The sequence below is a fragment of the Atheta coriaria genome, unplaced genomic scaffold (genome assembly GCF_025399875.1).
Source record: "Atheta coriaria isolate IRGN ID8LTWV9N9 unplaced genomic scaffold, Caltech_Dcor_3.1 hic_scaffold_10_pilon, whole genome shotgun sequence".
Taxonomy (NCBI): Eukaryota; Metazoa; Arthropoda; class Insecta; order Coleoptera; family Staphylinidae; genus Dalotia; species Dalotia coriaria.
In genome coordinates this window covers 8568452-8584549 of record NW_027045452.1, presented here as the reverse complement: position 1 = coordinate 8584549, position 16098 = coordinate 8568452, and the positions used below count along the sequence as shown (strand labels likewise).

Here is a 16098-nt window from a genome sequence, read left to right as displayed (position 1 = left end):
CATCAATTGAATTATGATTTAATTCATTTTTATAGAATTAAACATGTATATATTTACTCTATATAATATTGTATATATTTAATTACCGTAAAAGTGTTTTTATTGTCTTTTTTGTAGTTTTTCTTGCTTTGAATTTCAAATTTTCAAATAATGATTGCCACTCTAAAGAAAATAAATTCCCTGGATAATTTTCTCCCACTTGGATAAAGCCACATCATGACGAAAACAAACCAAGTTGACAACTACCTACGAAGAATATAAATATTGATGAAGTTTAGTTAAATTATACAAATGAAACAGCATTTTTGCAAGTTATAGAAACATAATCTCACGTAGTAATATTCAAAATGTCAGCGGAGTACGAAGAAATCATAGCTGAAGAGGAAGAAGTCTCACAGAATCCATTGAATTATAGTAAGTAGCAACTTTTGCTACTAAACGAAAACAAATAAATAAATTAGTAATAAATCACGTAGTAAGCACCTGTACTTATCACTTATCTTTTTTGTAGTTGTTTTTTTCTTTGAGAATTACGGATGGTACCTGGTCATTGCATCAATAGTTGTTGCCTATATCTACAGCAGAATAAGTCCATATCTCGAAGAATATGAAAAGAAAAGAGATAGATATGAGTATGAGCAGAATGTCTACAAAAGTAAGTTTATATAATTTACCTTTTTGTGTTGAATAATGTATTAATATTGAGTATGTTCACTGATTGTCCATCATTTTTCTGCAGAAACTGATAAATTGTCAAGTCTAAGAGTTGCCAGGGAAGAAGCACTGAAGAAAGTACAAGAACAGTACAACATCGACGCCGAACGATATGTCCTGAAACAAAAAGAAGTTAGTACATATTCTACAATTATTTTTTTATAATATACTTCCCATTGAATTAAAAATTTATTTAAATTTCCATTGATATCTTGTAGAAAGAAGCTAAAAAGCGTGAGGAATATCTTGCAAGACATGATGGTAAAGGAGGTGGAAGTAAACTAGGAAAATCAGGTAAATATTAATTGAAAGTTTATGTATTATGTGATGTTCTTATCCTAAATAATGTTTTTAGAATATAATCCACTTATGGGCGATTCATCAGGAAGCACATTCAAACCTAAAAAGAAATCAGCTTGCTCAGGAGGTGGTTGTGGTAAATAACAAATTTAAATCTGTGAACAAAAGTTTAATACAAAAAAAAATTCCAAGAAAAATTAATACATTCTTATTTAGTGTATGAAGGGAATAATAATTTAATAATTTCTAGAAATGTTTTCGTGTACTTAACAAATTGACAAAAGATATGTTTGAAGTGCACTTGTTAGATTGACTAATATTTTGATTATTGAACAATAAATTAAAATATTATGAAATCAAAACATTGTTTAATGAGAAAGAAAATCTTAAACTATGTAACCGCCAAGTTGCTTGGAATCCTCTTTCTTTGATTAACGATTTGCTTGACATTTTCCATTGGAATCTTTCTATTCCGAAGCTTTTTTAACTGTTTGTAAATTGTGTAGAATTTGTTAGAATTTCAAATGTTCATTTCACAGTCCACTACTCTACTACTAGTCTATAACTACAACTAATACTACATACTACTACTACTACGACTACGTGCTTTCTACTACTACACTACACTACGAACTGTTCATAAACATATGAAACACCAACCCAAAACGACACAAAACACAAAATATAAAGATCTCTTACTTCAATATTTGTCAATTACTTTCTTTTTACTTGAATGTGACATCTTTCATTATATTTCTTCCGAATCTTCTTCATTTCATGATGTTTCTTCATAAAATTACGAAAAACTAAAAGAAATACTAAGCCAATTAAACAAATCATCACAATAAATGTTTCTGTTGACTCCACCTCATCATTAAGTGTTAGTGTAAAGTAATGAGTGTTATGAAAGTGTGTGTTGATGTGTACTTTGTCGTTCGCGTGATTCTAACGCGGATGGACACGGTTGTCCATTATAACGAATTAGCAAAATTATAATGAATTAACAAGACGCCCGAGTTCTCTAAGAGGTTCCAGATGGGTGCATCTGTCATCACCTCCAAGAGTAGTGTGTGTTGTTGATGTGCCCCTCACCACCGACAGAAGTATCTGCCCATTCCTAGATGGGTATACAACATCCAAGCATCTACTTCTAAAGGTGATGTGGGGCTCGCGGTGGACTTAACCCGGTGTCCAATATTTCGGATTTGTGTGTATATTGATACCCCCACCCCCCTTTAGATGAAACCTCGGCGTTGGGAAAAAATTATGTAGTCCAGCTTCTATATATAACAAAATTAAGAAAATTAATTAGTATTAGTTAGTGTTAGTACTTTGTAAACATTTTCAATTGAAATATTACTTTCTAAAATTAAAATAAATAATTATATAAGTGTTTTGTTAACTTGTTAAAAATTTAAATAATATTTTGAGTTGATTTTGATGATAATAATACTCACCACAGCATTTTTGCGGTTGTGCAAACCCTTAAGGGCAGCAGCCCATTCCTTGATGGGTGTACACATCGGACCCTGACCCCAAAAGGCTTTTTCTCGCTGGAAAACTGGATACATCACATTAGGTCATCCTTCATGATCTACCTCGGCGTGGATGGAACTGCACATCATTGACCTCTTCTTTAGCTAGGTTTAGGTTAACATTAATAACATTAATAATTGTTTAATTGTTTAGTAATAACAAAATGATTGAAATAATACTCACCACAATTTCTTTCCAACTTTACATACCCCCAAGGGCAGCAGCCCATTCCTTGATGGGTGTACACATCGGACCCTGACCCTCAAGAGTTCTTCCGGTCGGAAAGAAGGCTGAATCTGGTGCATACCCTTCAGGACTGACCTCGGCGTGGATGGATGGATCTTCTTCTTCTTCTTCTTCTTCTTCTGTTAACATGGAAAATATTAGAATAAATATTATTCTATCAAAAAAATTATGGTAATGTTATTCACCTGAAACTCTTTGAAATGTGCCTTATTTTAGTACAACGCCTCATCTCTCCATGGCCTCAGGATGGAAGGATCTTCTTTGCCCTCAGGATGGAAGGATCTTCTTGTTTCGCATTCAAAAACGAGACATAAGAACGTGCAACATGACTATGATTATTGACTTTCGTGCAGTTAAAACATGCTGTTGATCTGTAAAGGAATTATTAAGAATTATTTCATTTTCCCGCACTATATAGACACGCTGGCGCACTATTAATAATACACTTCTCACTGCACAGCACTGCACATAAAATTGATATCAACATTCTATTCCAATTCTACATGTTTTCCAATTTCCAATTCCAATGTTTTATGTAGTATCTTTTTTGAGGTTTTAATGTCGTCTTTGGCAATCTTAATTCTCGCTATTTCTATTTTGAATTCTTCCGTTGTAATTGATAATTTCGGATTTATCATCGGCTTGTAAACTCCATTGTCGTTTTGAATTAGTGGGCCCACAAAAGTACTCTTATCTTGGTACATCCTGGAGAAAAATCTCATCTATCTTGGTTTCTTCATGTCTTAAAAACGGTTGATCTGTAAAGGAATTGTTAAATATTTCACGACACTCCGGCACTATATTGCAACAGTCGCGCACTATTAATAATACACTTCTCACTACACTGCACTGCTCTGTACATGAAGTTGTTATCAGTATTTGATTCCAATTCCAATGTTTCTTGTAATATCTTTTTTGAAGTTCGAATGTCGTTTCTTTGGCAACCTTGACTCTTGCAATTTTTATTATTTATTTTTTCGTAGTTTCTGATAATTCATTAGGATTTCCATTAATCTGTACAAACAAACAAGCAGAACAATTTTGTGATTAGTAAAATTCAAGAATAAAACATAAAACAACTCTAAAACACATCAACGATTGGATAGCATCCAGGACCCTGTAACATATATTAAAAGATTAATTATCAATTCAAACAAAACGCCCTGAAAACATAGAAGAAATATTTAATTAGTTACTGAAACAAAATCATAATTCATTAGTAAGGATTTTTTGGATTTTTGGAACTCATTCACACTCACAATACAAATACATAATAAATCATCAAACAAATATCAATAAAACATATAAAAAATACACAAATTGCTGTAAGAAAAAGACATTAATAAGGATAAGGAAGGACCTAAAACCCTGCCTAATGTCAACCAATAGCTAAATCGCGATTATCCTGAAAGCGGAAAAAGATTAGTACACAAATATCTAAAAACAATTCATCATTCACACATCTAAGAGGAGTAGGAGACTTAAAACTAATTTAATAAGACCTGCCTTTGGTCCCTACCTAAGTACATGAGATAGCTTTGTGAGCACAGACCGATTATAATAAAAAAATACCCGCCTAACACCGACGCGTTTGGCGATCTGTGCTCGGGATGCAAAACGGTTTTGCAACGAAAACAATAGTGACCGACTGCCACATCCCAGCGGCAGCAGCCGGCTTTTGGTTGCCCAAAATTTAACACGACATACACAAATGAAATGAAATACAATACAGTGCAATACAATCATACCAAAAATATAAACATTCAACAGGCATGCCATTCATACTTATATTGCAAGCAGAGAGCAAATCTCTGCTTCAAAATGCCGCGCGCGATGCATTGAATTAATTTGTGTTAATTTGTGTTGTTCTGCGTGAACAGAACGTGTAGTGTTGTGTTGAGAATGTAAGGTAAAGGGTGTGCCTAGACACACCAAATACCCAGGAACTCCGCATTCGCCGAAACGAACCGAGCAAAAGTGTAATGTGAGTGTTTATAGTGTGTGTGTGTGTGTGTGTGTTGACCGGTTGATTTTACTCGAATGTAATATTTAAAAGTGTTCGCGATAACACTTAATTGAAACTTTAATAAAACGCGGTGCAATGTTTGCGGCAATACGGTAATACTACAATCAGTTCAAATTCAAATTAAATAAAAGCAAATCGCGGATTTTTTTATTTCGGATTTTCAAAAAGTCTTCAGATTAAGACGTTAATATTAATTACGTTGAAATATTATGATTCGCGGATAAATTAATGATTCGCGTGTTAGGGATGATGTTGTGAGCCTTTGCTCTTCAGACAACCCGATTCTTCTAACTTATTATTTCTTTCGGAAAGAAGAACTGAGCCAAAGATTCTACTAAGTCTTTATTTACAAAATATTGACCAAGAGGCGAATTACAAACTCTACTTCTGGCTCATAAGGCTGACCGAACTCCACCGAGGTTGAGCTAAGACTAAATAATTTTAGCACTAATAATCTTAAACTAAACTTATCGTAAAATACACTAGAAAGAAGGACCAAGGGTAGCCGCTCGGGTCATTGACCCTTATAATGTTTATGCTAATGTGCGGTAGGTCTGTACAAACCGTACCCTTCGGCCGGGAAATTTCAATAAAATAATAAATGGTAATAGAATATAAAACTAAAACTAAATACACAATATTTCTAACTCAAAAATCCAAGTAATGTGCAATAAACATAAATAAACCATAAATGATACGCTCATAACATCACTCCATCCTCCCCGGAAAAAAAAAATGTATATATATATATATATATATATATATATATTTTTTTTTTACGAAACTTAATTTAATCTTAAGCGCTATGGTTCTAAGTTAATCCATTAAACTTCTATTCTTATTATTGTTTCTAGTTTCACTTCCTATTCACATTCTTGTTCATTTTAAAAATTCTGTCCGATCGACACTGCACTATTCGCTTTTGTATTTGTAGTTATCACGAATGCTCCGTTATCTTCTGTTGGGGGTGACGTGTGGATCATTTCCATGTTGTCCGAAGATATGCGTACCTGGCACCAAAGGTCGTCTGCTCTAATTGTTCTCCTTCTTCTCCTTTGCTTTATCTTTCGAATGATTTTGAAAATCGTAAAGATTAACATTATAGCAACTATTGTGTAGCCACTGATGGACCATGGATGTTCAAATTTCGAAGGCTTCTTCTGGTTTAATATTTTGTCTAATTCCTCCAGCTTGTGAGATTGTACGTTGAGGTCCTCGATGTGATGGTTGATGCTCGGATCTCGTCAGTAATATCGAATGTTGGTACAAAAGTCTCGGGTAGTGATCCTCCATCGATGTCTTGCCTTGTATTCAAAATAAATAGCCCACCGTATGCTTTACATTTCTCATCAATCGTAACTATACCCGAATTTCTTAATTTAATATCTATTGGATTTTTATGTGTGCAAGTTAAAGTTAAGGTTCTTGTTTCGGTATTAAAAATAGCCAAGCATTTTTATTTGTTAGTTGAATAAAGATACTTTCTTCTACTTCTATAAGCCTTTTGTCACAATTATCGGGAATTTTATCATCGTTCTTATTAAATAATGCGATTTCACAATTATTATGATTGTGTGTAAATAGAATGGGATTTGATTGTCTGCAAATTCTGTGAAATTTGGTTGTTTCTATGCACATTGCTAGATCTTCAGCATTAATGTTTAAATATTGTTGTTTAGTGTCATCTATGCGCTGATGGTAATGAATTCCAGAACCGTTATTATTAAAATTGTTAATCTGCAACCTTTGATTTATCTTATATAGTTATCTCATATATAGTCTAAAGGATCTTATATTATTATTATTATTATTATTATTACTATTATTTTTATTATTAGTTTGATATATACTAATTGTTTTTTCTAGATTCTATACATTTTCAGTCTATTTGCATGCACTTTTTGTGTCCTTTTTCCAACTCGGATCGTGTAGTTTACATCAGAATGTTTTGTCACAATGGTGTACGGCCCATTCCACAATGGATGTAACTTTCTACATAAACCTTGTTTTATTGCCTCAGTTTTCATAAGTACCTGGTCTCCGACACAAAATACTTTGACGTTACTATGTCTGTCATAATTCTGTTTGGCTTTAATTTTAGATTTTCCTATGTTTGATTTTGCAAATTCTCTAATTTCTTGCATTTTTGAACGCAAATTTAGGACATAATCATCATAATTATAAAGAGGTTGGGGTTTCCTCGTTATAGCCGAAGGCAATTTAGCTTCATAACCAAATAGTAAGTTAAATGGTGTGTGTCCCGTTGCTGTGTGTGGGGTGGTATTATACGTAAACATGGCTGTTTGCACAAATTCGTCCCAATCTGTTTGATTTTTTGTACGGAAATGTCTTAAATACTCCGCTAATGTTCGATGTGATCTCTCTAATGCTCCATTTGTCTGCGGGTGGTATGCCGTTGTTTGTAATTTATGTATGTTCAAAAGTTTGCATAATTCTTTAAATAATTTGCTCAAAAGTTAGTACCTTGATCGGTTAAAACAAAATCTGGAATTCCATATTTACATATTATATTGTTTACTAGTTGCTTTGCAATTGTCTTTGCTTCCTGGTCGGGTATAGTCATTGCTATTGAATACTTTGTTAGATCGTCTTGTGCCGTTAAAATGTATTTATTTCCTGATTGACTACATGTTAATGGTCCTACAATATCCAAATAAATCTTTTCGAATGGCTGCGAAGATGTACTGGTGATTACTAACGGCATCTTGATCGGCTTTGTAGTTATTTTGTTTCTTTGGCAACTATCACATTTCTTGATATATTTTTGGATATCTTCTTTCATGTTTTTCCAACTGTATTTTTGCTTCATGCGTTTATAGGTTCTACTTGCACCTTGGTGTCCTCCAGTGGGTGAATCATGATACTCATGTATTAATTCTAATTTCTGTTCTTCGGTAATACTGTCGGATTCTTCAATTATCGTGTCATAATTTACTACTTTCACATTTTTGATTAAGTATCTAAGAACTGGTCTAATTTTTTCCCATTTGAAATTTCTATTATTCTTTATTGTCATTAAGTTTATTTCTTTTAAATTCATTTCTTGTAAAACGTTTACCAATTTGTTTAATACTATCCATAGTTCTTCGTAATCGTCGGTGTCAACTTCGTATTCCTTGTATATAAGGCATATTAGTTTGTTTTATATTTACTGCTTATATTATTCAAAACAAGTATGTCATTTAAACTGGGATTCTTTTGTTCGATTTCAAAAAATAAGTTGAATTTTCTGTCTAAAATTTGTAATTCGTTGCTGTTAATGTTCGGTTTCCTAGGTATAAAAATAACGTTTGCATTTCTATCTAATTCATTTTCTGTTATAAGTGCTTGCTCAATTATGTTTGGATTAGTTATGATTTTGTATTTCGTATAATTTTCAAATTCTAGGTAACCGTCTATTTCTCTGGTTTGAGTTGCATAAATTCTGCTTAGTGCATCTGCATTGGTGTTTGCTTTACCTTCTTTGTAAACTATCGTGCAGTCATATTCGGCTAACCTTAATCGGTATTTTAAGAGTCTGGCTCCTGGATCCTTTACTCTGAATACTTGTGATAGAGGCTTATGATCAGTCACAATTGTAAATTTGGTTCCATATATGTATGGCCTAAAATGATTGATTCCGAATAAAATTGCCTTCATCTCTCTTTCAGTAGTAGAGTAATTTATTTCAGCCGTATTTAGTGATCTACTTGCAAATGCTATCGGTTTATCACTTCCAATTTCGCCTTGTGATAATATTACTCCTAGCCCTTTTTTGCTCGCGTCACATGTTATAATAAATGGTTTATCGAATTGTGGATAGATTAAGATTGGCTCTGTAGTTACTGCCTGTTTTAATTCGTTAAATCCTATTTCACATTCAGGGGTCCAAACAAATTTGACATTCTTTTTTAACAGTGAGTTCAAGGGATACGCTATTTTTGAAAAATTGTTAATAAACTTCCTATAATATCCTACAAGACCAAGGAATGATTTTACGTCTTTAGGCGTTTGTGGTGTTTTAAAGTTTATCACCGCTTTTATTTTATTTGGATCCGGCTTAATGCCATTTTCCGTAATAACATGACCTAAAAATACACATTCCTTCTGCAAGAATTTACATTTTTCTATGTTAATCTTTAATTTACTTTCTCTAAATCTTTGTAGCACTTCTATAATTTTCTTTTCATGATCTACCAGTGTATTTGCATATACAACAATATCATCTACATAAACGAAACACTTTATTCCAATTAAACCTGATAGTATTGAGTTCATTAATCTTTGAAATGTTGCACTCGAGTTCTTAAGTCCTTGTGGCATTCTTTTGTACTGAAAATGTCCTGAGTCGGTACTGAACGCTGTCTTTTCTCTATCATCTACGTGCAAAGGTACTTGATGATATCCGCTTGGTAAATCTAGAGTCGTAAAATATTTTGAACGTCCCAATTGATCCAAAATGTCTGTAATATTCGGTAATGGATAAACATCTGTTGTTGTTTTATCGTTAAGCTTTCTAAAGTCTATCACTACTCTGTATTGAATTTCTCCTGTTTTATTGGACTTCTTTGGTATTAGTAGTAGTGGCGCATTATATGGCGATTGACTGTGTTCTATAATATCGTCATTGAGCATTTCGGTAATTTTGTTATTTATAATTTGCTTTTGCGTATGTGGCAGTCTGTAGGGTTTCACAAATATTGGTGCGTTATCACTTGTTGTTATTCTGTGATTCGTTGCGTCCGTGTGACTGAGCTTGTCACCTGGCAAATGTACTATATCTTCATATTCTATGATTGATTTATAAATAGATTCGATTTCTTCTGAATTTAGTTTGGAAACATCAATAGAATTCTTTATCTGCTCAACTCTTTGTAACACGTTTACCTCGCTATAATTAAAAATATTTAAATTTGTTTCCGTTTCGTCAATATTTACTGGTTCAAATTCAATAGATGGATTTTCTATCATATATTCCTTTTCTGATAAGTTTATGATTGCAATTTTAAATTCATTGTTTTTTATATTTGTCAAACATTCACTGGTTATTACTTCCTCATTAAATCTGAATTTGGGGCAATAAATTGTTTGATCTTGAGAAATACACTTAATTTTAGTTATTATTTCACATCTAGGTGGCACGCAAATCAAATTAGAAGCATCGACTGTATGTAATTTAAATATGTAATCATTTAATTTAAATGTTTGGTCTTGGTATGATATTACACCATTGTATTGTGAGATAATATCCCTTCCAATAATTCCATCAAAGGGAATATTAATTTCGTCTGGAACAACTTGGAACTTAAATGAAAAATTCGTGGAATCTATCTTTGGTGTTAAACAATACGAACCCAGTGTTTTTATTTGAACATTTGCTACTCCTACAATATTAGTTTGCTCTTCTTGCGTTATATTTTGTTTGTCAACTATTTGATTTTCTTTAATCAAGCTTAATTGAGCCGCCGTATCGACTATCAACTTTATATGTTCCTTATCTACTTGTTCTCGATTTGTTTTTACATAAATTATTTCATTCAAGTCATTAATTCTTAATACGACATGTTGTTCTTTATCCTTTTGACAATTATTAACTCCTATGTTCCCAATATTATCATTTAAAATACTATCACCCTCAATCTGTGTACTGCCTTTTAATACAGGGTTTATTGGTTGTTCTCCGAACTGACCTGCACAGTTGGAGAGCTCTCGTTTCCCGGATTTGTCAAGCGATTTATTCTGTTGTTTGATGTATTTTGGAGATTCCTTTGATTACTTCCCTGATTATTGTTTTGTCCGACGGTTTGATAATTTCTCTGATAATTATTGTTGTTACTTTGACTGAAGTTGTTATGGGGTCTAAACGTATTTTGTCTATTTCCATAATTATCTTGGTTACCTGGCCCTTGTCCATAATTAATACTTTGTGTAAAACTTTGATGGTTTCTATTAAACCTACATTGATGGGTTTGGTGGTTATTTCTATTACAAATTTCGCATTTTATGTGATTTCTCTGAAACCTGCATTGGTTTGTACTATGATTATTTCTCCCACAAATATTACAATTTAATTTATTAAAATAATTAATTCTTCCACCTTGTGTAAGACCAATCTCGCTTTCAATGTTCACTGCTCTTTCGATGACACTACTTAAATCATTAGCTTCGCAACCCAGCAATGCGTTTTGAATTTTAAAATTTAATAGCCCTCTTTTAAACCCATTTACACAAATCGTTTCTATTGTTTGATCACCTCTTTCGGCAATTCTCAGAAATTGAGTTCTTAGGGATTTTATTCTGCTTGCATACGCGTCAATATTTTCATTACTACGTTGTTTGCAGTTTGATATTTCGTTTATTAGTGTAGGAATTGATTTTGTCACTTGTTTAAAATTTTGAGTCAATTTTAATACTAATTCGTCCCATGTATCAAACTCGAAGGTTCTGACTCTTTCTAATGCGTCGCCTGTGATTTTAAAACCAATTATTATATCGATGAAATTACTTCTTCTATCTTCTGCTAACAAGTTTAAGGCAATATTCACTTGATTAATAAATGTGTCTAATTTTGAGACATCTTTCCCGTCAAATGCATCGATATATCCTAATAAATCTTTTTCACTAAATGCGTTATTGGCCATTTTTGATATTTATTTATTTACTCTTTGATTTTATTATTATTATTATTATTTTTTATTTTTATTATTATTATATTCGGGGTAGTTCGAATCGATAGAGAAACTCAAACAATGTGAACTACTTACACCGCTGTCACCAAAATGTTAGGGATGATGTTGTGAGCCTTTGCTCTTCAGACAACCCGATTCTTCTAACTTATTATTTCTTTCGGAAAGAAGAACTGAGCCAAAGATTCTACTAAGTCTTTATTTACAAAATATTGACCAAGAGGCGAATTACAAACTCTACTTCTGGCTCATAAGGCTGACCGAACTCCACCGAGGTTGAGCTAAGACTAAATAATTTTAGCACTAATAATCTTAAACTAAACTTATCGTAAAATACACTAGAAAGAAGGACCAAGGGTAGCCGCTCGGGTCATTGACCCTTATAATGTTTATGCTAATGTGCGGTAGGTCTGTACAAACCGTACCCTTCGGCCGGGAAATTTCAATAAAATAATAAATGGTAATAGAATATAAAACTAAAACTAAATACACAATATTTCTAACTCAAAAATCCAAGTAATGTGCAATAAACATAAATAAACCATAAATGATACGCTCATAACACGCGGTTTAATTAAGTTTTCGCGTTAAACTTGAAAGAATGACTATTTATAGATTTGAACTGATATTAATTGAATCGCGACCCGGGAACATGCGATAATTCATAAAATTACTCACTACTTATGTACATCCGGCGTTTCTAGCAATGCTGGGTGGATTAGCCGAATGACCAAGTACTGGTTCGACATGCCACCCCCGGATACAAGAGTGACATGTGTGCGCCAGCCTTCTGATCATGGGCATAACCACTACCTACCTTACTCCGCTCCTCGAGATAACTGCTCACATCTCGCAGGAGGATGCGTTGTATTTAGAAGTCCAGCGTCGGGCGAGATTGACCCTCTCTGGACGCAAGACCATCTTGTCGGAGTGCCCTGACCTCTCATCATAGATTTGGGTTGATCAGGTCCGTTTGGATTGGATTTGTCCTCTGCTTGATGGAATGAAGATGTGTTCAAAGTAACGAAAACCTGAAACAAAAAAAATTAGTTATTTATATAATATAAAATTCAATTAAAGATGATTTTAATTTAAAACTTAAATATTTACCATTGCTGTTGTGTCTTCCTTTACATATTAGATTGGAATGATTTATTGTTCCATGATTGGTGGTTATTTTTGTTGAGAAGTATCTGAAACAGATAAAAGAAAATAATTAATTTATCATTTTTAGTCGCTCTTTTATTAAATGATGAATTATTATTAATTTAGTTGATTGTTTATAGTGTTTATACTTACAGATGAGTTGAGTGACCACCACTTCAGTTTAGTTACTGGTTCATATTTGTTGTGAGATGATGTATTCTGCAGTAAACTGTGCTTATTATCAATCATAAAAGTTCTAAAAGCAAATTAAAACAAAAATTAATTGTTTTTATTTCTAGACAAGTATTTTTAATTGTCTTATTATATTTCTAATGCTTACCGATTGATTCCTGTGCACGCCGCTTGTTATAAGGAGTTATTTGTTGATATTTGAATTGAGATGTTGTGTAGTTTAGTGCTTGCAGGTTATTACAGTGCCGAACCATTCTGAAAATTTCAAAAAGTAATTAATTACGGTCCTGAACCATTACATGAATAGTTATTATTATTAAATAGTTCAATTGTTTGTGATTACCAATTGTGTGTCCAATATTTCGGATTTGTGTGTATGCTGATACCCCCAGTTAAAACCTTGGCCTTGTGAAGAAATGATGTATTCCAACTTCTATATAAATAATTAAGTTTTTGTTACGTTAATAAAAATTCCAATTAAATGAATAATATTTTGAGTAGAATTTGAATATAATAATACTCACCCTTAAGGGCTGCAGCCCATTTCTTGATGGGTAAACACATCGGACCCTGACCGATTGTTTGTAGAAGTAAATTATCCAATGTTGTCATTTTCCTGTGAACACAATTAAGAATTAAATTAAACGTTGGCTGTAGATATAAAAAGTTTTAAAAATACCTACTATTTTATAATTTGTCAATAATAATGATGAGGTTACCCATTAATTAAATTCTTCCAGTATTGTATTTGTTAAATTAATTTCTAGTACTTCAATAAATTCCAAAGCCATTCAAAACCTACAAAATGAAATAAATCATCAAATAAGATTTAATATATTCGGTTATCACCCGATAAGATCAAATAAACATACCATTTCATCAAATTGTGATCATAATGATGAGAATTACATAATAATTAAGCATTCCAGCTTTGATTTGGATAAATATCAATATCTTCAAAGGGATTTTCTTCAAATACCTGCAAAACAAATCAATTATTCATCAATATATTAAATAAAATCAACTAAACATACCATTCCATCAAATCTCAGTCATAAAGATCTTCATCTTCTCTAAATTATTGTCTCAACATTGCAATCAAGTATTCAATGTGCGATAATTTCTTTCCAACCCATTATAAATCGGTGCATACTGATTAAGATTATTATTTCGTGGAATTAATAAATAAAATTAAAAAAATAAAAAGGACTTCCATTAAACTCTACAAACAAACAAGCAGAACAATTTTGTGATTAGTAAAATTCAAGAATAAAACATAAAACAACTCTAAAACACATCAACGATTGGATAGCATCCTGGACCCTGCAACATAAATTAAAATATTAATTATCAATTCAAACAAGACGCCCTGAAAACATAGAAGAAATATTTAATTAGTTGCTGAAAGAAAAACATAATTCATTAGTAAGGATTTTTTGGATTTTTGGAACTCATTCACACTCACAATACAAATACATAATAAATCATCAAACAAATATCAATAAAACATACAAAAATACACAAATTGCTGTAAGAAAAAGACATTATTAAGGATAAGGAAGGACCTAAAACCCTGCCTAATGTCAACCAATAGCTAAATCGCGATTATCCTGAAAGCGGAAAAAGATTAGTACACAAATATCTAAAAACAATTCATCATTCACACATCTAAGAGGAGTAGGAGACTTAGAACTAATTTAATAAAACCTGCCTTTGGTCCCTACCTAAGTACATGAGATAGCTTTGTGAGCACAGACCGATTATAATAAAAAAAAATGCCCGCCTAACACCGACGCGTTTGGCGATCTGTGCTCGGGATGCAAAACGGTTTTGCAACGAAAACAAAAGTGACCGACTACCACATCCCAGCGGCAGCAGCCGGCTTTTGGTTGCCCAAAATTTAACACGACATACACAAATGAAATGAAATACAATACAGTGCAATACAATCATACCAAAAATATCAATAATTCATTCAACAGGCATGCCATTCATACTTATATTGCAAGCAGAGAGCAAATCTCTGATTCAAAATGCCGCGCGCGATGCATTGAATTAAAGTGTGTTAATTTGTGGTGTTCTGCGTGAACAGAACGTGTAGTGTTGTGTTGAGAATGTAAGGTAAAGGGTGTGCCTAGACACACCAAATACCCTGGAACTCCGCATTCGCCGAAACGAACCGAGCAAAAGTGTATTGTGAGTGTTTATAGTGTGTGTGTGTGTGTGTGTGTTGACCGGTTGATTTTACTCGAATGTAAAATTTAAAAGTGTTCGCGATAACACTTAATTGAAACTTTAATAAAACGCGGTGCAAGGTTTGCGGTAATACGGTAATACTACAATCAGTTCAAATTCAAATCAAATAAAAGACAACGCGGATTATTTTATGTCGATATTTCAAAGTCTTCAGATTAAGACGTTAATTGAATCGCGACCCGGGAACATGCGATAATTCATAAAATTACTCACTACTTATGTACATCCGGCGTTTCTAGCAATGCTGGGTGGATTAGCCGAATGACCAAGTACTGGTTGGACATGCCACCCCCGGATACAAGAGTGACATGTGTGCGCCAGCCTTCTGATCATGGGCATAACCACTACCTACCTTAATCCGCTCCTCGAGATAACAGCTCACATCTCGCAGGAGGATGCGTTGAATTTAGAAGTCCAGCGTAGGGCGAGTTGACCCTTCTCTGAACTCAAGACCATCTTGTCGGAGTGCCCTGTCCTCTCATCATAGATTTGGGTTGATCAGGTCCGTTTGGATGGGATTTGTCCTCTGCTTGATGGGATGAAGATGTGTTCAGTGATGAAAACCTGTAACAAATATGAATATTAGTTATCTACATAATATAAAATTCAATTAAAGATGATTTTTATTTAAAACTCTAAATACCTTTGCTGTTGTGTCCTCCTTTAAATATTAGATTGGAATGATTTATTGTTCCATGATTGGTGGTTATTTTTGTTGATAAGTATCTGAAACAGACAAAGAAAATAATTAATTTATCAATTTTAATCGTTTTTATTCGATGAGTTATTAATTTCTTTAATTGTTTATACTTACAGGTTAAGTTGATTGACCACCATTTATTCTGGTTACTTTTACTGGTACATATTTGATGATGATTTGATAATGATGATGTATTCTGCAGTAAACTGTGATTATTATCAATCATAAAAGTTCCAAAAGCAAATTAAAACAAAAAATGAATTGTTTTTATTTCTAGATAAGTAATTTCTTAATTA

The 16098-nt window shown here is 32.8% G+C and overlaps 1 protein-coding gene and 2 long non-coding RNA genes across 3 annotated transcripts; 1 reads left to right on the top strand and 2 right to left on the bottom strand.

The window, feature by feature from the left end:
• Positions 1-212: 212 nt before the first annotated feature.
• LOC135800931 (uncharacterized) lies at positions 213-1376 on the top strand. The gene is made up of 5 exons (XM_065314265.1): positions 213-414; positions 512-655; positions 740-846; positions 933-1008; positions 1070-1376. The coding sequence occupies exons 1-5, from the start codon at positions 348-350 to the stop codon at positions 1156-1158; spliced, it is 483 nt and encodes a 160-aa protein (XP_065170337.1). The 5' UTR covers positions 213-347; the 3' UTR covers positions 1159-1376.
• LOC135800932 (uncharacterized) lies at positions 1311-6645 on the bottom strand. The gene is made up of 4 exons (XR_010550252.1): positions 2982-6645; positions 2734-2915; positions 2472-2654; positions 1311-2294 (listed from the first exon to the last, which is right to left on the bottom strand). It is a non-coding gene; the product is annotated as an uncharacterized lncRNA (long non-coding RNA).
• Positions 6646-12457: 5812 nt separating this feature from the next.
• On the bottom strand, positions 12458-12890 carry LOC135800167 (uncharacterized). Its single transcript, XR_010550116.1, has 3 exons — positions 12808-12890; positions 12619-12701; positions 12458-12539 (listed from the first exon to the last, which is right to left on the bottom strand). It is a non-coding gene; the product is annotated as an uncharacterized lncRNA (long non-coding RNA).
• Positions 12891-16098: the final 3208 nt, after the last annotated feature.

What these genes read in the sequence shown, in the direction of transcription:
- LOC135800931 (XM_065314265.1), top strand. Translation starts at nt 348, where the DNA reads ATGTCAGCGGAGTACGAAGAAATCATAGCTGAAGAGGAAGAAGTCTCA. An exon ending in TGAGCAGAATGTCTACAAAA is followed by an intron (nt 656 to 739) that starts GTAAGTTTATAT and finishes ATTTTTCTGCAG; the next exon opens with AAACTGATAAATTGTCAAGT. An exon ending in ATGTCCTGAAACAAAAAGAA is followed by an intron (nt 847 to 932) that starts GTTAGTACATAT and finishes GATATCTTGTAG; the next exon opens with AAAGAAGCTAAAAAGCGTGA.